This window comes from Talaromyces proteolyticus (assembly GCF_021365285.1).
Source record: "Talaromyces proteolyticus strain PMI_201 chromosome Unknown BGW36scaffold_3, whole genome shotgun sequence".
In the NCBI taxonomy this organism is placed as follows: domain Eukaryota; kingdom Fungi; phylum Ascomycota; class Eurotiomycetes; order Eurotiales; family Trichocomaceae; genus Talaromyces; species Talaromyces proteolyticus.
The window spans coordinates 2,809,487-2,831,090 of NW_025764279.1; the positions used below are offsets into that span (position 1 = coordinate 2,809,487).

General features: G+C 47.6%; 5 protein-coding genes across 5 annotated transcripts; 2 read left to right on the forward strand and 3 right to left on the reverse strand.

Annotated features, from left to right (window-relative positions):
• Nucleotides 1-459: 459 nt before the first annotated feature.
• On the reverse strand, nucleotides 460-4,453 carry BGW36DRAFT_415169 (putative filamentation protein). The gene is made up of 5 exons (XM_046219309.1): nucleotides 4,287-4,453; nucleotides 4,093-4,216; nucleotides 3,692-4,036; nucleotides 3,013-3,638; nucleotides 460-2,958 (listed from the first exon to the last, which is right to left on the reverse strand). Exons 1-5 carry the CDS (start codon nucleotides 4,299-4,301, stop codon nucleotides 529-531), a joined length of 3,540 nt encoding a protein of 1,179 aa, XP_046075906.1. The 5' UTR covers nucleotides 4,302-4,453; the 3' UTR covers nucleotides 460-528.
• Nucleotides 4,454-4,720: 267 nt separating this feature from the next.
• On the forward strand, nucleotides 4,721-7,115 carry BGW36DRAFT_395153 (rRNA processing/ribosome biogenesis-domain-containing protein; the record flags this gene model as incomplete). Its single annotated transcript, XM_046218004.1, has 2 exons — nucleotides 4,721-5,056; nucleotides 5,112-7,115. 2 exons carry the CDS (start codon nucleotides 4,721-4,723, stop codon nucleotides 7,113-7,115), a joined length of 2,340 nt encoding a protein of 779 aa, XP_046075907.1.
• A 68-nt stretch (nucleotides 7,116-7,183) lies between these two features.
• BGW36DRAFT_373031 (membrane bound O-acyl transferase family-domain-containing protein) lies at nucleotides 7,184-9,214 on the reverse strand. Its single transcript, XM_046215543.1, has one exon. The coding sequence runs from the start codon at nucleotides 8,912-8,914 to the stop codon at nucleotides 7,298-7,300; it is 1,617 nt and encodes a 538-aa protein (XP_046075908.1). The 5' UTR covers nucleotides 8,915-9,214; the 3' UTR covers nucleotides 7,184-7,297.
• Nucleotides 9,215-10,313: 1,099 nt separating this feature from the next.
• BGW36DRAFT_290051 (putative alpha-N-arabinofuranosidase precursor) lies at nucleotides 10,314-11,348 on the forward strand (the record flags this gene model as incomplete). The annotated part of the gene is made up of 1 exon (XM_046210728.1): nucleotides 10,314-11,348. The coding sequence occupies one exon, from the start codon at nucleotides 10,314-10,316 to the stop codon at nucleotides 11,346-11,348; it is 1,035 nt and encodes a 344-aa protein (XP_046075909.1).
• A 1,393-nt stretch (nucleotides 11,349-12,741) lies between these two features.
• BGW36DRAFT_424806 (reducing type I polyketide synthase) lies at nucleotides 12,742-20,927 on the reverse strand (the record flags this gene model as incomplete). The annotated part of the gene is made up of 5 exons (XM_046220020.1): nucleotides 12,742-13,605; nucleotides 13,669-18,827; nucleotides 18,896-19,785; nucleotides 19,844-20,694; nucleotides 20,748-20,927. 5 exons carry the CDS (start codon nucleotides 20,925-20,927, stop codon nucleotides 12,742-12,744), a joined length of 7,944 nt encoding a protein of 2,647 aa, XP_046075910.1.
• Nucleotides 20,928-21,604: the final 677 nt, after the last annotated feature.

Sequence of the window (21,604 nt, forward strand, 5' to 3'; positions counted from 1 at the left end):
TCCGAGAGAAGGCCCTAACAGCTACTGAAGGAGTAAGTTTGGAAGCCTCGTCAAAATAGGCGAGTGCAAAAACCAGAGCAAGAATCAGGGATACTGTATCAACGTGTCCAGACAATCCAGATCAACCAATCAAAGCCTCAATACAAATATACAATATAAAATATAACCAGCCGGAAGAATATTGAGCCCATTCTGAGAGTGTAAGAACTAAGAAACTAACTAGGGAACCATAAATGCCCGTGGCATATAAACCACGGCCGGTACGGCACAACATGAAGCTGAACATCTCATGAAGGGGGCTACATTACCAAGTGGGTTGAAGGCCTTGCTGCACAGTATCAAGACAATATACCCAAAGAAAAGGATACGAAAGCCTTGTTAAAGCTGTGATGAAAGATCGTTGGACTTAAACGAGATACGCCTATCCTAGACTATAAAGGTTCTAATGTAGAACTAATTAAAAATTTTAAAGAAATAGTTGGTTTTATATAGAAAAATATCAACAACTATATACAATAATCAATACACTCAAAGAACATAGCTTCCGCTACCCACGTTCCACCAATGCCGAATCGGCTTCCGGTCCTCAAGCTCAACACACCACCACAAAACATCCTTCGTCTTTTCGATCTGTGAGCCCGCTTCATAAGCTCTAGATAGTGTAAACCAAGCCTCGGAATTATCCCAGGAGCTTCCAGTCTTGGTTAACATGGAGAGAAGCCCGTAGGCTCGATCTCGCGCAGCCAAGCGATTCATGTGCCTGACCCTTTCATCTTTTTTCACGGCACTAGGCGGCCTTTCAGAATAAATATTCTCAATGACAGATTCCACCGTGTCGGCGTTTGTGCGTTTTGATCCATTTCTGGTGGTTGGTTGTGTTGTAGTCCTAGCAGATGCAAGTGTTGAAGTCCCATGATCAAGCGTAGGTCGAAGTGGCTGGGCAGGAATCTTTTCGTCCCAAATATCTAGAAGTAGACTCGATAGTCCAATTGTTGCTCGAGGGTGATTAGGAACACGGGCGACGGCTTCTTCATAAAATTCCATTGCTTCGTGCGGCGACGATTGAGCCTGACAAAGAGCCCCTTGCTCAGCATACACATCTCCCCAGAGTTCCTCTGAGCTCTTAGATATTCCCCATACGCGCTCCGAAAAGGATTTTGCAGAAGAGTCCTGAGCGGCAACCAATGCTTCAAACTTTTCAACTTGTTTGATTGCTTCCTCACAAGCTTCACGTGCATCGTCAAACAGCGAGGCTCGGCGATACAACCCTGCAATGAGGAGCCAAACCTTGGCCAATATTGAAAGAGCGTGTTTTTGGGCTTGGGCAGTGGGAAACCTAGTAAGAGCTCTTACTGGAGATTCGAAGCGTTGAGGAACAGGAAGGCGCACGTCCTGTTCTGGTGGTTGCTTAGGATGACCACCAGGAGGAGGTTCTTGCTGGTGTTCCAAGTTGTGGGCTACAGCAGGCAATGTTTGTTTTGCACTTTGTGTTGCGCTAGAAGGCTGAACTGGAGCATCACTGATGGCAATGCCTATATTATCGCTTGTGGGAGCGACGTACCCATTCCCAACATCTTCTCTTTGCGGAGTAGATTGTATATTGTTTGTGGCTCTGTCTGACCCATTTGTTTTCAAATCCTGATTTGCATAATGCCTGTGCGGCTTGGGATGCTCATCTGGTCGAGCAGAGGTAGATCCAGTGAACGCCTCGTCGGTCACTTGAGTTGATGGGGCATCGCCATCTGTGGTAGGAAGCGACTCTTGGCCTGGAAGCGGGGGTATGTCTTCAGCTCCGTTCGTGCGCTCCGCGGCCTTTGTCCCCTTTTTCCTGCCGAAAATACTACCCCGGAAGCTCTTCACAGTGCCAGAAGAGCTTTTTGGAGGACCCAATCGCTGCTGAGCCACATCGACCTTTTCAGGGGTTACCTCGAGCTCCAAATCCTCAAACAATGAAGTGAACATAGTGAGCAAATGATCGGTATGATTTACGGCGACTTCAGGACCATCAACAACTTCGATAAGAGCTACTTGTGTCATCTGTGTCTCGATGATGCGCTCTTTTTCGCGGCCGCGAAGATGTTTCAGTATCCTTTGTTTTACCTCCAGAGAGCCTGGTCTTTCTTTGTGACTGTTGTTGTGGCTGCGTTTACTATCATGAGCAAATACACTGAGTGTCGAGGGTAGCTGATCAAAAGCAGCTTCGCATGAGCGACTGGCAATGTCAAATTCTTGCTTTGCACTTAGAAGAAGGGCCAAAAGATGCCAAAGAGGCACCGAGTCCTGTTCCTGTGAGAGAGGAGTCCCATCAAACCCGACAGAAATATTGGTCGATTGTGTTCGCCTACTTCTGGTAGAAAGAGCTGACCTCACGTGAAGGATCGCGTTATCCAAATCCCGTGACTCCGCTAATAAAAGTGCCAGGGCGTAACGAGTAGAAATATCATCTTGCGCTTCGAATTCTGGCGCAATACTTCTCTCGAGATTTTCAATAGCCTCCGCTCGTATATCATCACGAGACTCGTTGACTGGCGTCCATCTGGACCAGTTGCCCAGTCCAATACCGATGGCTCTATAAGCCAAGGCAATAACTTTGGGCGATACCCAGGATGTCGCTTCCCGATCGCTGTAAGCTGTATTGAGATCAGTGGCAATGGCTTTTCGGACATATTTCTGTAGAATCACAATGAGGTCTTTCGCTTTTCGAGCTTCTTCCTCGGCACCAAAGCAACAAAGTAGAAGCACGCCTTCTGAAACAGTTTGAAGTAGATTTCCATCACTTTCTAGCTCACCGATTTCTGCTGCTTTCTCGGCTCTGGTTTTTGCATTAATCACAATCTCGATGTAAGTATCAAGTGCCTTTGTAGCAAGCTCAAACTCAGCCAAAGCAGCATGCACATGAAACAATCGCTTCAGAATTAAATGAGAGTGGTAAGTTTTGGTAGCGGCTCGGTAGAGTATCTGGGGAAGCATGTCAGGCTTAGCGGCGATATTTCACAGTTTCACAATACTTACGTCCAGTACGTTGCGACTAATGGCATCTTGAACCGATTCTCCAAAATCGTCGTTTCGCCAACCGGGACCACACAAGACCTCCCAATTATGAATTACCTCCTCAACCCATACCTCGACTTGAGGATTGCTAGAACTTGCAGTTGGGAATCGGATTTCTCTCAAGAGGGCACTCTCACACACAGTCTCTACACGGCGAAGCTCATCGGCGAGTTGATTATGGGGGCTCCCACGCGAAGGAGGGAAATATTGCATTCCGTGTTGCAGTATTGTGGATAATAGTCTGTAATACGACATCCACATAGAAAATGGGGATCCAGACTCTGATGACCCAGGAGACTGATTTATCGCGTGCCCCGCTGTAATGTCTCGTCGTTTGACATAAGGGTGCCCTGACCATAACCTGAAAGCTTTCAAAGCTAATTCTATCTCGAAATCACAGTCGTATGCATCACTACCCCCTACCTGTTCGCTGGCAAGCAGTGCTGTTCTCGAAAGGAATTTCTCTGACCAGTAAAGAGCCTGAGGACATGAGGCTAATCCTGGATTCGGCGTAGCAAGCCGCGGTAAGATCGATGAAGCCGTTTTCAGGGCGTCATCTGGACCAGAAACAACGGATTGTGCCGCACCTAAGCCACTGTTAGCGGATGATAAAGCAGTAAACTATTTGAAATATTTTTACATTTTATATAGCCTCCTTTGACTATGCATATTTCGGACCATTTGGTGACTTTCTTCTTCTCTTCCGCGAGACCAAGGATTGTAGATTCTTCAAAGTCATTAGGCAGACGCCCGACCGCTAGTCCGGGCTCTGATAATGTCCAATGTATCCAGCCCAAACAGACTCGAGCTTGAAATATATCCTGTGGGGTGCCTTCTCCTTCTTCAATGGCGGAAATGAGTAGTGGTATCAACTCGGATAGATTCGACACTTGGTTAGGAACTGGCTGGCCCTTGGCGGTGCCTGGCCGCGTTTTGCTGATGTAGGCAACGACTTGAATCTCGGCGCTCGCTGTTTGGATCAGGCCTAGAAACTCGATCATTAGGGTGCATATGCTGACATGGCTGGCTGGGCAACATTACACTTCCGATTCGGTGCATGCTTGGAGACTTTGCGGATCAACTCTGGGATTTCACCCCATTTGTCCTCACTGCGCGCATTATCCAAGGCATCGATGTAGCCCTGCGCCTTGTCTGCTTCTCGCACCTAGCAAAATCACCGTCAAACTCTCGACCAACAAGGGGGACATTATTGCGGAGTTCGAGGAATAGCTTACTGAGTTTTCACTCATCTTGACTGGAGAGTCAAGGAAAGGGCCACATCCGTAACACAATTAAACAATTGACAGTCAACAGCACGTTGCGACCCTTGCGGCCGGCCGGGACATATATCGGCCTTGTTGGTGTACACAGGGAGCAGAGGGAAACAACAACCAAGAATCACTAATGGCATTACTGCTTCCGAGGTTGAGGGCGGTCAGACATGCCTAGTTCTTGCACGGCGGCTGCTGATTGGCCGATCGCGGCGCATGTGCGGCTCGAAGAGGGTCCAAGCTTCTCGGCCTCCGCAGTTTGCAATAAAAAAAAAAAGATCCATGTGAAGTCAGAAGCGCTCTGGAACCAACAAGTGCTTGTCACGGCGAGCTTCCTTTTGCGAGAGATTTATATACGGTTTGTGATGATTTAGATTTTATCTATCCCTGCGTGACTGATGGGCCCCTCAATCGCCCTCCGTGCTATCACGCACCGCTTGACAACCACGCCGACTCAAGAACTGCCTCATGTGGTTTCATACCTAGCTGTCTCGATCGGTAACTGCAGCGATGTCATTGCCTCCGCACAAACAAAAAAAGCGGCAAATGTGGACGAGAGCGATTCTCTGCAAGTCAATAAGCTGAAAACCCGCCTGACAAGCCTCTTGCAAGACCGCAGTTTTGAAGGCAGGTGGGCTGGAGTTGTTCTGGTGAAAGCGACAATAGAAGCGGGCCAATGGGAGATACTACACGACTGTGGCCCTTGGGTTCGAGGTCTATTATCAATTCTTTCTGTATGCGAAGGGTCTTCTGACAGTCGTTTTCGTTGTTGGCTAACGTTCCAACTAGAAACCCGATCCAGTATCAACGAAGAGACTATCGATCATCACTTTAACTCGCATTTTCCATCTAACGTATCGATACCCAACATTGGTCCGAGAAATAACCACCCCAAGTTTACCCCCGTTTATTACAGCTCTGCTGAATCTTATAATTGGGAAGCAATCTACCAATATACCCACGCAATTGAAGGAGCCGCGCCTTTTGGAGACCGTTCTTTCGGCATTGATCGACCTCATTGGTAGGCACCCGACAATATTCCGTCCTTTTTTGAACCAACTTCAAAGCCTGCTTCTTCCAATTGTGGGTTCATCTACTCTCAGCTCCTCTCTGTCTTCGGAGGCCGTCCATGTAGCGCAGAATCTCTTCATCTCTCTACACCACTGTGCATCCAAAAACACATCAAACGAAAAATGGGCAAACGATTGCAAGCATACTATAGCCTCTATTCATCAAACAGCAGATCACATTTTTCGGAGCGTGATAGAGCAGTGGGAATCTTCTGATCCTAACTTCAAGCCATCCCAAAGCTCGAAAATCCAAAGTTCTACGCCTGTAGATGATGCGCCGAATGCCTTGGGCCTTCCACCTTGGCAGGGACTTCATGCAGGTGTGAATAGAATAGTGACACTTTTGGGCCTGCTGTCGAACTTCATGTCAGCGCGAACACCGTCCGCAGTCAATGTCCCCATCGGGGCTATTTTAGATTTAACATCTCGACTAACCTCTGTCACTTTTCCAAGAGATGGCGATGAGACGAGTCAAGGCAATCGTGAGTTCAGCCGAGACGAGAGGGTGGCACTCTGGAGTGAATTACCGAGGATTCATGGTGCATGTATAGACCTCTTTTGTGCCATCATACGATCCTTCAGCACAAGTCTGACATCAGTAATCCAACCCATTCTTGAACAATCGATCTGGACATTTGAGGCGGATCTTTTTGATAGTGACCTCCGTCGATCTTCTTACTCACTAATGACTGAAATCCTGCCACTCGTAGGACGGTCCATGTCAAAAGCAAATGTCTTTACTTTGGCCACATTGATCCGTCAGTGTTGTCGCGATCTCATACTTCCTGAAAACGACCAAACTACTAAAAGTCAACAATCTGACTCTAAGACAAAATCCAAGGGCACACAATCTTTGAATGTGGACGCCTTTTTACTCCCTTCACAAGGTGCCAATCCGTCGAAAGACCTGTCATCCCGCAACACCTACTCAGCAGCACTGCGCTTACTCCCAATCATATACAATTTTCTACCTGTTGAGTACATACCATTACCAGTACGAGCAGAAATGGACCGAACCGCTGTATTGACCGGGAATCGGGAAGCTATGAGTGCTGGTGTGATGAATCCTATGCCTTCTATCAAAGGAAGAAGACCCATTCCTAGTATCCTACCCTTCCTCACACGACGACATTCGAAAGAGCTAGAAGTTGAATGCCTGCTTCGTCCTCGAATGCCTGTTATTCTCGGAGGTGCCAACGTCACTTTCGAAGCTGATGACTATGAAGAAGAACAATATGTCCCCTCAGCGATTGTTTCTGGCATTGATGTTCAAGATGTCCCGCCAGCGGCATCGAATGAGGATTTAGCACAATCCCACAATGTACTACAACCCCTGCTGTTGCAAAGCAAGAGAAATTTCTCGGATCATCTAGAACCCAGTTCAACACGTCCTAGCCAGGATACTCCTGAACAGCGGGGATTTCAAGTCAAAAAGCCGCGCTTGGAGGACGAAAGCAATGTACTGACGGCCCAACCCACGCCTGTCACTCTTTCAGAAACTGCCTTATCACCTGCTGTTGTGCCATCCGCGTCTGTCCCCTCGTTCCCGACAGCCCATAATACCGATGACTCAGTTCTCGGCTCTGTTGCTACCAGAGTTCAATCTTCAGGCCCTAGGGAAGTCCTCGGCAATGCTAGACCGGATAACCCTTCCGGAGACAGTGATGACGATATGCCGACTTTGAATATTGAACCGGATACTGATGAAGATGAAGATGACTAAAAGTTAGACTTTTAAGCGTGTATATATAAAAGTTTACATTTTATAGCCCTAACAATACATAATAGATCCTATAAAAACAATATCGGCGTTGATACTAGATACATTGTGTCATTATTCATGACTGTATATTATACCTCTCTATCCGTTGCAATAAAACACTGCAGGTCAACTGAAAATGCACTTCAAGTGAATCGTATACCGCTTTGCCACCACGTCTCACCCGACCACCACTCAAACCACGAACCTCTCCAGCAAAACCATCCTTCCTCTTCAATCCCCCAGCCCAATGCACCACGGACCGGACTAATGGGGATTGGTTCAAGCATCCAAAGACCACATCGTGAGAAATCATCGGCGAGTAATGGGGCAGTATAATAGAACCACACGATTAGAATATTCAGATTTGTGATCCGTATGAGCAGTCGCGATGGTCTGATTTGTCGTATGAGTGGTGATAGACAGTAGGCCAAGAGTCCTTGTACTAGAACACCAATACCTTGTAATACAAAGAAGAGAAAAGCGTTGAAAGGCTTTGTGTCCGCAAACGCGGTGTAACTACCCATAGCGTGGACCAAACCGCTCATTGAAAATGCAACCATGACCTGAATCAACCGTCGAGCTATAGAATAGTAAGAGGGAAGACGCTTCTTCGGCGGGTTTGGTAGGATTAGGTTTGAAAAAAACCGAGCGCTCTCCGAAAATCCAAATCGGAATAACTGATGCCACCAGATATTCCAGGCTCCAATTAGACCGTAATCTAAAGCAGATATTGCCGGTCCAAACGCTGGGGGGTATAGCCATGCCTCGTCAAGAGGTTGGTGGGTGATGGTTCTGGAAAAGCGCGGAAAGGCAAGTGAGAGTCCTAGGAAGAATAGAGAGCCTAAGGACACAATATATTTAAGAGCAAAGAAGGCGCCCATCATGCTGATTAACAATCGATATATGCGGATCAATGCTGAAGAGAATGCTAATATGCTGAATGGCCATGGTGCCGGAAGGGGGTTGTCCACAAAGCCCCAGAAATATGGATCCCTCATCATAACAACCTTCAGAAAATCCAAAGCAACGTAGGTTCGTAAGAAAGAAAAGGCTGTGTGTCGCAGTTTTGCCGAGGATTCCTCAATAATTGGCTTTGATGTCTTTTTGTGTGGAGAGGATCCGTGTTCCCCAATATCTTTGATCACATCTGCAGGGAAAGGCAGCAATGACCGGATACACCAATTCCAATTAGGGCCGCGAAGATTAAATATGAGATCCAATACCCATTCAACACGATGCGGTAATGAATCAGGGAAAGATTGCCATCGGTAGATTTTGCATCTGCTCATATTGTTTGCTTTATGGCTCCTGGGAGAGTGATCTGCTGTATAATGAAACTCACTTAGCCCGACGACTCTGGGGGAACCATGTAAGGGCACCATCTTCAAGTCCACATATTCCTTTTCGATTCTTCTAAAGTCTCTTTGCACGTCATTGAAAATCAGGGTTGTCAAACTCCATATATAGAGCCATATCGTCATCAAGCCAAGGCCATATCCGTTCCCGGGGCCAATAAATCGCACATAAAGAATCGTATAAAGGCTAAAACAAGTGATTATTGCGTGGAATCCATACCGGATAAGTTTCGACTGGAAGGTACTCGTAGAACGAATAACGAGCGGTATGACAGGGAGAAGAAGGATACCAAATGCATGTTGTAGGAGGAAAGGGGAAAAAGCACCTTGGTGAAGTAAAAGCTTGAACTTCTCTTCTCTTTGTTTGATAAAGTCGAGATGGGACTGTAATGGCACCTCGGCCATGACTGCTGGAAACTACTTCAGCACAGTCAAGCTATTGAAAGGGCGCTATCCCGGGACGGCAAAAGCAGACAATGAGTTCAATCTTGAGGACCAGCGCTCTCGAAGAACAGCATGCCGTGAGGTCACCAATGGGCTTAAATTTAGTAAGGGAAAGTGACAAGACGTTGAAATAAGGCGAGAATGGAGCACGACACAAAGAATTATGCATAACACAGCGAGCAATGAGTGACAAGATTGCAAGCGTACTGTGGCTGACTATTCTACATAAACAGAATAAGAGTAGTAACGGATAAAAGAAATGATTGCAGATGAGCCTTAATGTAGAGAGAAGCTCACATTTCATGCAAGGGCAGTGGATCTGTATTAGCGTATTCGGGGTGCAGCACAAGCTAATCCGAATATGGTCAAGATTCCAGATAGTGTCGGAATCTTCCCGTTTTCACACTCGCTAACCTTACACTAGTCAAAATATAGCAACCGTGGTCTTTTACTTGTGATTATGAATAAGGTTCATACATATCATTACAATACTGTAACACTACTTCCAGAGGGTTAATTGTATGAATTCCCAAAGTCAGGTACTATGTTATATGTCTAGTATTTCCCTGCATTCCATTGGTCAGGATAGCCAACCACTTAGTGCAGGCGGCATATACATGCCCCCCTGCACCGAGATAGCTACTAATCCAGGTTCTCTCGATGTCAACTAGTGTTCAGTGTCCCACTTGTAGAGTGCATGCTATCATGTTATTGGTCTAATGAGGCTGGGTTTATATTCCGATGTTAATGGGAAGAAACATCGATTATCCTAACTGCCTAGTATGACACTAACATGTCAGTCGAATTAAACGTCGGTTACATCACTGACAACCTCAATGGTACCCAAATTAACCGTCGGACGTCGGTTATATTACCCCGCGGGGAAGAAAAGAACTAAAAATGAGTACATATGGCCCCATGACTGGAATCGGGATAGTCGACATTTTATTCCACCTCTAATCATCGTATAAAACTATGCTCAATGCAACGCTATAAGTTGATAGTGATTAGCGAAGCATAAGATCGGTTATTTTAAGGGGGTCTCTTCATCATTCTGAAGCTGAAAGTAGGACTGATATGCCAGAAGCGTCATAATGGATAGTTTGAAATATACCCTTTTATTTATAATTATGGGACCGCATCCCACCCTTAATATAAAAAGGGAGATCTTTCCAGATTAGGTACAGATGAATAAAACAGGCAAAATTCCGTGCGGATTCAAAAGAAAGAGAAAAAACTATAATAGAGCTGTTCTGCCTCAGTGTCTATTGTTGAGCTTTTCTCGTTGATGAGTTCAAAAAGCTAGACTCAGAGAAGTGACCGTCATACCTTTGTGTTCCCCTATTAAAAGTGATCAGATATGCCGTCCTTACGCCTAAGACTGGAACGCGCGTACCAGGTGCTCGCTCTAGGCATTGTTCTCATGGGCCCCCATGTTGTTGCTGGGCCTTGCGATATCTATTCCTCTGGTGGCACGCCATGTGTTGCGGCGCACAGTTCTACTCGCGCCTTATATAGCGCCTACACTGGCCCACTCTACCAAGTGAAACGCAGCTCTGATAGTACCACGACCACCATCGCGCCACTATCAGCTGGTGGGGTTGCCAATGCTGCTACCCAAGATTCCTTCTGTGCTGACACAACCTGCCTTATTACCGTCATTTACGATCAGTCTGGTCATGGTAATCATCTCACCCAGGCTCCACCCGGCGGCTTCAGCGGTCCAGCTTCCAATGGCTATGATAATCTGGCTGACGCGACTGCCGCACCGGTTAAGCTGAATGGCCATAAGGCATATGGCGTATATATTGCACCTGGCACTGGCTACCGCAATAACGCTGCCAAAGGCACAGCTACAGGCGATGCAGCAGAGGGAATATATGCAGTTCTCGACGGGACCCATTATAATGGTGACTGCTGCTTTGATTATGGCAACGCTGAGACTAGCAGTACCGATACAGGCGCCGGCCATATGGAGGCTATCTATTTTGGGGACTGTACCGTTTGGGGCACTGGCTCCGGCAGCGGCCCTTGGATTATGGCTGATCTTGAAAACGGGTTGTTCTCTGGCTACAGCGCAGCCAAAAATCCTGCCGACCTATCCATCTCTGACCGGTTTATCACTGCAATTGTCAAGGGGGAACCAAACGAGTGGTCGATCCGTGGCGGCAACGCTGCTTCCGGCTCGCTGTCGACATACTACAGCGGCGTGCGCCCATCCGGCTACAATCCGATGAAGAAAGAGGGCGCCATCATTCTTGGCATCGGCGGCGACAACAGCCACGGTGCGCAGGGCACCTTCTATGAGGGCGTGATGACCTCTGGCTATCCGTCCGACGCTACTGAGAACTCAGTGCAGGCCAACATCGTAGCCGCCAAATATGCCACGGTGTAGTGGCAGCGGGTGGAGCAATCCCATAAGCTGTGGTTCGTTGCATGCCTGTGGTATTCTTTGGCGTCTGTGAGAGGAACCGCACCGCCGGCCGTTTGGTTAGTTTGAAAACGTGGGATTTTCTTCCTCGGCTCATCATGTCAGGTAACTTATTAGCATAACAAAGTTCACACTCAGTTACTTGTACCCTTTAGTTCCTTTATTAATACTGTAATAGACGAACGTATCAATACACATTCTAACCTTTAGTTCAAAATAATGCGAGGCTATTCCTATAAAAAGGGTTGCGAATCCCGTCTTTGGTAAGGAAATTATATAGTCTCCCACAATATAGTACAGCGTTGTGGACCATGCCGTTTCCCCACTGCACGAAAATTTCCCTGACAACCTAGATGTAGTTAGAGAATCTTGGTAGTGGGACAGAAATAAGCAAAGAGAGTGATTTCAATTTTGAGGTGAAGGAGGATGTAGCACACCCGTTAAGAATCTTAAGGTATAGATCACATTTTTTGGCATTGGTAGAAAAGTCTATTCCTCAGACAACCTGCAAATACCCCCTCATTGCACATTGTCCAGCAATACGAAGTTAGAACTAGCCCATGGCACCCTCCACAGTGGAGCTCCGGCTTGGAAACTGGTCACTCTTTCTTCTTGGGCTACACTTCATATTTCGGTAGGAAATTTCCTGGGACTTTCTTCGAGCGTCACATATGCATTCTGCGGTTGGGAATCTTCCGATTGAAGCCTAAAAGTTACTACTTGGCATCAACTGATGTTGAATTTACCTGGATAGCACTTTACCTGAATGGGACTAGTGCAACCGTCGTTGTTTATTCTCAAGCCTACCAGCTTTGACTGCTCGAACAGCTCCAAATACTGACAATTAGTCATATTGGCGACCGAAGACACACAAAGGCCACATAAAAACACACCACGTTGACTACTTACCCAGAATATGGTCTAGCTATTCAATTTGAGGAACTATGTACGTCACATCTATCGGATTATTTGATACTAAGCATTTTGGGGATAGGTTCGAAATGCCTAAAATTGTGATCAACACCGCCAAAGTACTGCACTAAAAAGGGATAAAAAGTAATTATAAATGTCAGTGTGAATTCACAATAGCTTACCTGGACGTCTCAACATCAGAACGGCGTTCTCAACTCAGGGGGTATAGCCGCTTCAGCTCGACATCAGCGCCTGGTAGATGGCGCAATCGAAGCGGCAATGATAATGGTAGTTTTATTGGTCTGCACAAGCAGAAAGATAATATCATAGGAATTGACGGCAGCACATATAGTCTTTACATTATACTTCACCGTTTAGTATCGGATGCTCTCTAGCTGGATTAATTGATTAAGTATTGTGACATGTTCTCTACCGGCGTAATTGTCTAAGAAGGGCCTACATTATCCCATTTTGCTTGTCGAAACATGCTCTTCCTAGCGGCTGCCAATCCGGTATCTATCAGCTTGACGTCGCCTAGAATTTCATATATAGCTAGGTCCGCCCGGATCTCCTTTGCCAACCAATTTCGAATTTCTAGAGCAATGAGTGAGTCCGCTCCAAAGGAGTCCATCTGATCATTAATTGTCTTTTCTTCAGCTTCTAGGCCTAGAATCTGACAGAGTTTCAACTTCAATGCTTCGGCAACAGCCACCCCCGCGACTGCAAGCGTTTCTGCTTCTTCGAACATGGCAGCAAAATCTTGCACTTTAGCGGCCGCTGTCTGAGAAGTTTCACCGCTAGGCATAACCTGATGCATCGCACGGAACATGGGTCTTGTCATTGCCTCGGGAATCTGTCGCCCTGCCTGAAGAATCAGCGCAGGCAGTTCGATCCCCGTGACAATCTGGCTCGCTGTTAAAGACGAGAAGGTGGTGCTAGGATTGCAATAGTAGTCGAACATAGCAAATAGTTCCGGCTGTGCTATAGGTAGCACTAAATCCAACTGCATCACTCTCTGATGAATGTGCGCCCTTTCTGCTAGCCAGCCTTCACTGAGTACCATTCCGAGGTCAATCGCGACGGTCTTCTCACCTTGCGCGACTCGGTATCGAGCAAGGGCATCTTGGAACGAGTTACCAGCTGAGTAATTGGCTTGTGCAGGATTACCAAAGATGCAAACTGCTGAAGAAAGCATCACAAAAAAGTCTAATCCCGACGGTAATGCCATATGCAGATTCCATGAACCATGAACTTTGGGATCAAGGGCCTCACTCCACTCTGCGTGAGTCATGTTCGCAAAAGGCCGGTCCTGAATTTAATTCTATTAGATCGTGCTTGGTCATTTTTATCACTCGAAGGCCCATAAACTTACTTGAATTACCATTGCTGCCTGGAAGCAGCCCTTGATCGGAGGCATACTCCGTACCGCCTCTTGTACTGCTCCTTGTACTGATCCTAAGTTAGTGATATCACAAACCCCATAGCGTAGAGTGACGCCCTGAGCTTTAAGCTCTTCAATCATTCTAAACCTTTCTGGATTGCCGTCGGGCCCGGACCGCGAAAAGAGGAGGATATTAGCAGCTCCGCGCCGTGCCATCCATCGAGTGATCTGCCGTCCGATGCCCCCCAGGCCACCAGCAATTACATACGTTGCATCCTTGAAAAATCGATAATCAGAATCGACACTTTCTTTGAGACGGATCATGGCATCCTGCTGTGGCATAAGCACAATCTTGCCAGTACTCTTTCCACTGATGAGGAGGCGGAAGGCCTGTTCTACTTGGTCAATGGGGTATGGCTGGACAGGATAAGATGGCCGAAGGACGCCGGATACCATCAGGTCGAACACTTCCTGCAGTATATACATGTTGCTTTGCCCAGCTCCATCTAATATCCCCACAAGATCGACCCCAGTAAATGAGGCGTTTCTGATGAATGGAAACATGGGCAAGAATCCTCGCGTGTCGATGTCCTTTCTGCCGATCTCGACGAATCGTCCAAATTCGGCAACTAGCTCCCATGATGCAACGAGCAACTTCCCAGCCAGCGAGTTTAAAATAACATCAACCCCTCGTCCGTCTGTCATTCGCTTGACGCCGTCGGCAAAGGATGCGTCGCGACTATAGAATATATGATCTTCCGGAATGCCGTAGTGCTCGCTCAAGAAATTTCGTTTTGACGCCGAGCCAACTGTTGCAAAGATCTCAGCACCAATATGCTGCGCTATCTGAACAGCGGCTTGCCCGGTTCCGCCTGCCGCAGCGTGAATCAGGATACTCTCACCCTTCTTCAGTTGGGCAACATTGTACAAGCAGAAATATGCCGTGCAGAAGGCGGTTGGCACCCCTGCCGCGTCTTCAAAGGACATGGAGTCCGGGATTTTCACGAGGTACCTCTCTTTCACTCGCACTAGAGTTTTGTACGTATCTAAATATCCCACGGCGACACGGTCGCCATGCTTAAAGCCTCTAACGTCGCTGCCAACTCGTTTCACATATCCAGCACATTCACTCCCCAAGGTGTCTGTGTTAACACGACCCAGAAGGGTCAGACAGTCTTTGAAGTTGACGCCGATAGCCCGAACTTCAACCTCCACGTGGTCTGCAGGAAGTGGAGCATAGGCTGCCTTATCCTCGACCCATTCGATAGTATCCAACAATCCTGGAACCTGAATGCTTAGGGTGACGGGAGGGGCTGAACCAAAGCTTCGGAGCTCTACTGGATTCTCCGTCCGAGTAAAAATATGTTCATCCAGGTATTTTGCCTGGCGTAAGCGACCGACGCAAAGGTAGCCTGAAACTTCCATGTATTCTTGATCCTCAGCCGCGAGCTGATGGGCTCGGAGATCCGGGTTCGGATTCGGATCTGTTGCTTTCAAGACTTTGACAATTTGGCTTGCCATTCTTTCAGTAGAAGAGCCGGTGACGGATTCCAATGTCAAATTCACTATCTTGATAAAGGGATTTTCATTGCGACACACTCGACAAAGTCCCTCGACTATAGCATAATAAGGCGCGCAGTCTGGCCGCTCGTCATGCGTTTGCACCCAAATTATCGACTTTGATCCTGTGAGAATCTTCTGGTATAACCCGAAGACGATTGGATTCGTCTCCTGCAAATGGGCCCTATCTAGGTCCGCAAGCAAGACGCAATGTCTGGTTCCGAGATCATGAACTCTGGAAGATATTTGATCAAATGTCGCAATTCCTAGTCCATTTGTGTCTTCAGGGCATTTCAGCATGTATTGTAAGTTCTTGGCTGTTTGTATCTGCACTTCAGGTTTCTCATCATCGACTATAAACGTCACGTTGGAAATCACGTCCTCTCCTATGTCAGCTTGTTGCTTTGCATCATCCACATTCTCATCTGCTATAACTGAGGACACCATGACACTCCAGCCATGACACACATCCAAGTCCCAATCGCGGAAGACCTGTTCTGTTCCAGTGAAGCCTCCCTGCTTAAGGAGATGGTCCCAGCGGTCCTCTTCAATAACTGCGCTTAGTTGTCGATATTCTTCGGAGCCAAGCCACCAACCTGGCAGAGAACCCCAAACGAACCCAGTCTCGATATTATTTGGGGTAGTCATTTCTATCAGGATAAGTTTTCCATGGGGCTTTAGTAGCCGTCGAGCATTTGAGAGCGTGGTGCTGAGGTCTTTAGTGGTGTGCAAGACATTCGCAGCCACAACAACATCATATCTCTTGATCTCGAAGCCTTGTGCTTCCGGGTCTTGCTCAATGTCCATAGTGTGATATTGAACCCGGTCATACTTTGCAAATCTCTCCTGTGCCCCGGGAAAGAAGAAACTGCTGATGTCCGTGAACATATATTCCGAATATCGAGGTCCGTGATCGGGATTCGCAATGATGTTGAGGATCATATTGGTGGTGGCGCCTGTTCCAGCTCCTATCTCTAGAAATTTGAGGCCTGGGTCTTTGTGGACCCACGCATCCAAATACGCATATAACATTGGAAACGCCTTTCCCACCGTGTTGAGCTCCTCGTAGAAATCTGACAGGTATTCTGCGTCGGCAAAGAGCGTTTGCAAAGGGTTGACCTCTCCTATGAGAATCTCTTGGAGTTGCCGGGCTACAAGAACGCCGATGGCACCTCTGCGATCAATGGACTCGAAGTGTTCGGCTAGCTTTTGCAGGTCTGCACCTGAGGGTAGCGAGCCATGGCCTTGGGTCTGGTCGGACATTGTTCGGCTTGAGGACCAAAATTTGTCGAGTCTTGCCTGTAGCCACATGGCATATTTTTCCATGGATTGGATTGGTTTCTGCTTCGCCGACCGCATAGCCTCCATAGTTTGATTGGCAAAACCTAGAAGCATGAGTCTAACATCTACGTACCACTCTTGTGGCTCGGGGGTATTGCTACGATGTTGTGAGCAGTACTTAAACATCTCCCCCTTATCAAGAAGCATTGGGTCGACTGCCCAATGTAACTCATGGCATATGGACCTCACGGCTTGTTCAGAAGCTGCGCTGTCCTGATCTCGAGCGACTTCAGTCAACTCCAATTCTTCGACCTGCACCTTAATTTGCATGTCATTCTTCGAAAAGACAGTTGTTGAAGCCACAGCACTGCGTTTGCTAGAAAATTTTGCTTGAACGTGGGCGACTTCGGGACCGGACCCCGAGTCAGTCGATGCGGAGCCTGCTCCTTCACGGCATATCCATAGTCTAGTCAACCGTGACGGAACCAGTGTTGGTAACGATGGGGTAAGGCCTTCACTGAGGGCTGGAATTGCTAATTGGAATATATTGTCTAGAGTCGCCGGATGAATGGTGAAGGGCCTGGATGATATCGCAGTCCCTTCATCAAGTGCTTTCAACTGTGCGTGCGCCTGCCCTCTTCGGTCATAATGTATGTCGGTAAGGCGCTGGAAGCTAGGACCATACTGCAATCCAGAGATTTCATGGGCTTTACGATACATCTCGCTGGCCTCAATAGACCCCTGGCACGAAATCAAAGCCTTGTCGTACGCTATTTGTGCCTGCTGTCTCTTATATTCTTCTTCATTTTGCTTGTTGACGTCCAGAGCGGCCTCTTGAGCCTTTTGCGGAATAATGGTCCCATCGCAGACTTCATTCCAGGTATCGTCCGGTCTCCTGACATATATCCTGAACTTGTAGTCCGGGTCTCGGTTTCCTCTCATGTTACTTGCCGGAACAACGCTGATTTGGGTTTCCGTACCCTCGGAAGTCTCACTCACAACAATAGGAGCGGTAAAAGTGACGTCCCTGAGCTCAAAATCGAATTGGGCATCTGACAGCAATTGTTTGACAGCCTCCACTGCCATAACTATCATGCCCGCTGCAGGGTACCACATGCTTCCATGGAGCCTGTGATCAGAAACCCATGGAATGTCGTCTTTCCTGATGATAAAACGCCAGCTTGCATCCAATGGGTTCCAGTCAACTACTTGAGCGCCGAGGAGTGGATGCTGTTCGTGTACCCTTAACCGGGACGCGTTTGTCCGGGCTGACTCCTCCCAGTGGATGACAGAGTGGTTAAAGGAATACTGCGGCAGATCTACGATGGTGCGAGTCTCGAGAGGTTCGGGCTCATCGATTCGAGCTGTCCGGTCTAAGTCAACCTCAAAACCTCGACAGAATAGCTGCCCAACAGTTTCGAGAACTGTGTGGTTCGCGGACTTGTTACGAACCAGCAAGGAGGCATAAAGGAGGTCTTTCCGGTTTTTCGAGGAAAAGATTTCACGAAGAGGTCCCTTCAGGGCTGCATGCGGCCCAATTTCAAGCCAACCGTCTGTAAAAATTTGTTGCGAATGGCTTCTATCAAGTAGTTTCGTTACATCCCCTGTGTTAAGGTTCGCGCAACAGATGTCCATCGCTTCAACAAAGCGAACCGGAGACACCATGTTGCAAATCCAGTATTCCCCACAGCAGACTGTTTTTGCACCCACAAGACCTGGCATAACGGAGGAGACCATTTTAACATTGTTGCCCTCTGCGCCTGGCCGCAGATTAGCAACGTGCTTGATATATTCGGACGACAGCGAATTCATCTGCGGAGAGTGATATCCCACATCGACTTTGAGTTTTCTGGCAAAAATATTCTTGAAATTAAGGTGGGCAATGACAAGGTCCAGGGAAGCAACGGGGCCAGAGATGGTCGTGTTCGCCGGGCTATTCATGCAGCTGATGGTAATCTGAGCGCCATCGAAGGTGCCCGGATCTTGATCCTGCATCTCTTTGACTTCGAGAAGCACTTCATTTGCTGAGAGGCCTACACTGGCCATGCCCCATCTTGACTTCGAATTTTGAGCAAGCTCCTTTGCGAGAACACCTCTAAAGTATGATACTCTGATGGCAGATTCATGGCAAAGAAATCCTGCAGAGTATGCTGCTGCGATCTCTCCAGACGAATGGCCAACAACCACGGAAGGTTTGATGGCAAAGACATTGATCAGGTCCACAAGACCGATCTGAATGGCAGTTGTCATCACTTGACTGAACTCTGGAATATTCACATGACTATCTTGAGAGTCAATTGCCAGCTCTTCTACACCTCGGCAGTTAGCAGGCAGGAACATGGCTAAGAAGTCCAACGAGCTACAGAATATGACTTACCGATGAGACACCATTTACACCCCATAATATCCAAATATTTCTGAGAATGCATCATACTAGCCTTAAATACGGGCCAGTCGAGCAGTTCATGGCCCATTCTGGCCCACTGTGCCCCTTGTCCGGTAAAAACCAGACCGAGATTTGGTGTTGCCGTGCCAACCTTTCGAACTGGCGAAGACAGTGATTCTTGTAAATTTGAAAAAGCGGAAAGTGACTCCAAAATACTGTACGACTTCCACTCCAGCATTGTGCGACGGTTGTTCAGGGTGAAGACGATGTCATCGAGTACTTCCTTGTCTCCGTCCTCGCCAAGTGGACAAGCTGTAGGCAATGATTGTGAGAGGCTCCTAGCTTGCCTAGCAATGCCGTCTTCGTCAGATGCCGACAGAATTAACAGCCGAGGGTGCAAGGCTTTCTTCGATGAGCCAGTGATCAAGCCCTCAACAAAACCATTAGGTGTTTCTCTGTGATTATTTACCTTATGAACGTCATTTGTGGGTTGAGCACCATTTGTGGCATGGACGCCATTAATAATGGTAGAGTCGTGGACATGTATCTTTTTCTGCAAGGTAGAAAAGGACAAGAAATGTGGCATCTTGTGTCCGAGACTCTTTAGGTAGCCATCAGCTGCCTCTAGGACAACGTGGGCGTTGGATCCGCCAAACCCGAACGAGTTAACAGAGGCACGTCGAATTTCATCAGCTTTAGGCCAAGGTACACATTCAGTCGGAAACCGAAGGTTGAAGAATTCGGCATCAATCTGTGGGTTGAGCTTTTCGAAATTGGTGTTAGGGGGAATCACGGCCCGTTCTAAGGCTAGGAGAGCCTTGATAACCCCAGCGAGTCCACTGGTGCCTTCAAGATGACCTATATTGGATTTCACGGCTCCTCTACAGCCCGCCCACGTTAGCGAACACATAATCTTTGAATCGTAGCGCTCCGACTTACACATAGATAGGGTCGTCCTTTGACCGGTAATTAAAGAAAGCTTCTCCGATGGCTCTAGCTTCAATGGGGTCGCCCACCGCAGTACCTGTCCCGTGGGCCTCGAAGAAACGCGTGTTTCTCATATCTAAACCGGCTTTTCTGTAGGTACCATGGATGAGCTGAACCTGCATGTCTTTGCTCGGCTGTGTAATGCCACCGCTAGTATGACCGTCCTGATTCATTCCTACAGAACGAATCAAACCTCTAATGGGATTTCCGTCCACAATGGCCTTGGACAGTGGCTTGAGGATCAAGGTGGCGAACCCTTCGCCACGTCCATAGCCGTCTCCCTTCGCATCGAAGCTGTGACTTCGCCCCGTTGAGGAGAGGAAACTCATCTTACTTAAGGAGATACTGAACTCAGGAATGATGATGATGTTCGAGCCACCGACCACAGCCATGTCGGATTCTCCAGACGCCAGCCCTTGGCAACCGAGGGCCAAAGCCACTAGGCTACTTGAGCAGGCAGTATCGACATACATGCTCTCACCATGAAGGTCATAAAACCAGCTAATTCTGTTTGATAGCATGGAGCCAGCGGTACCCAGAGCGTTGTACTTGGGCATGCTCTGTGTGTCCCTAGTCTGCATTGTGGCGAAATCACTGGTGAAGCAACCGACATGAACGGATGTCTTGGATCCAGCAACATCCTCCATGCGCAAGCCAGCGTTTTCGAATGCATGATATGTGTTTTCCATGATGCCACGATGTTGCGGGTCCATCGACCCGACTTCGTGTGGCGCCATTGAGAAGAACCCAGCATCGAAGTTCTTGATGTCGCCGCTGAGGAAGTGTCCTTCTCGTGATTTTATCTGTCATGGTTAGTATCAAAAAACAAATGACTATCCGGGCTTGTCTCACTCACTGTGTTCTGTTTCCTGCCGTCGGGATGCCAGAATGCATCAATGTTGAACCGGTCTCTGGGGTACTCGGTCGCAGTACATCTCCTTTCCACGAGTATCTTCCAGAACTCATCTGTGGTTTCAGCTCCTCCTGGGAACTTGAAGGACATACCAATGACGGCAATTGGCTCTATTACGCTCATAGTGCCGAATGCTGTTGTATGATAGCGAATAGGTGCAGTATCTTGAAAGATTCAATATCTATATGAGTTTTCGAGACAGGTTGGATCAAGTTATATTTCTTCGAATGGGAACGAAAGATATACAAAATACGTTTTCAAGGTATATTCCATCGAGTGAGTGGTTTTATACAACACTGGGGTTATCCCCTGCTATTCGCTATCGTTGCTGCATCTATGCGACCCTGATCACATTCGACGGCTGGCCTTGACGATGTGGTATCACGCCATGATCTGCAAGAACACAACTCGGCCTCCATTTAATTCGTGCAGAAAAATGCCACCAAGGGTTGTTAATCCAATTTCATAGTCACATTCATAAAAGAAGCGCCGGTTGTGGTGTCAAGAGGTACTCGCCGAAATACAACAACAATGTGATGCCAAAGGATTATCAACCCCACATTGAAAGCGGCCCCCACTTCACTAATACAGGGCTAGGAAAACAATTCTATTGATCCTACTGATACAACAGTATCGACGATAGTTAGTTCGGCGAATCAGTCTTGTTGATCCTTGCAAGTGCTATAGCAAAGGCGCAGTTGCCGAGAGGGGGACGGATCGGACAATAAACAACACTAGCATCATCGCATACGGTAACCCATTGAAGTTAAAGAATTTTTCAGCTATGACACGTACCTACA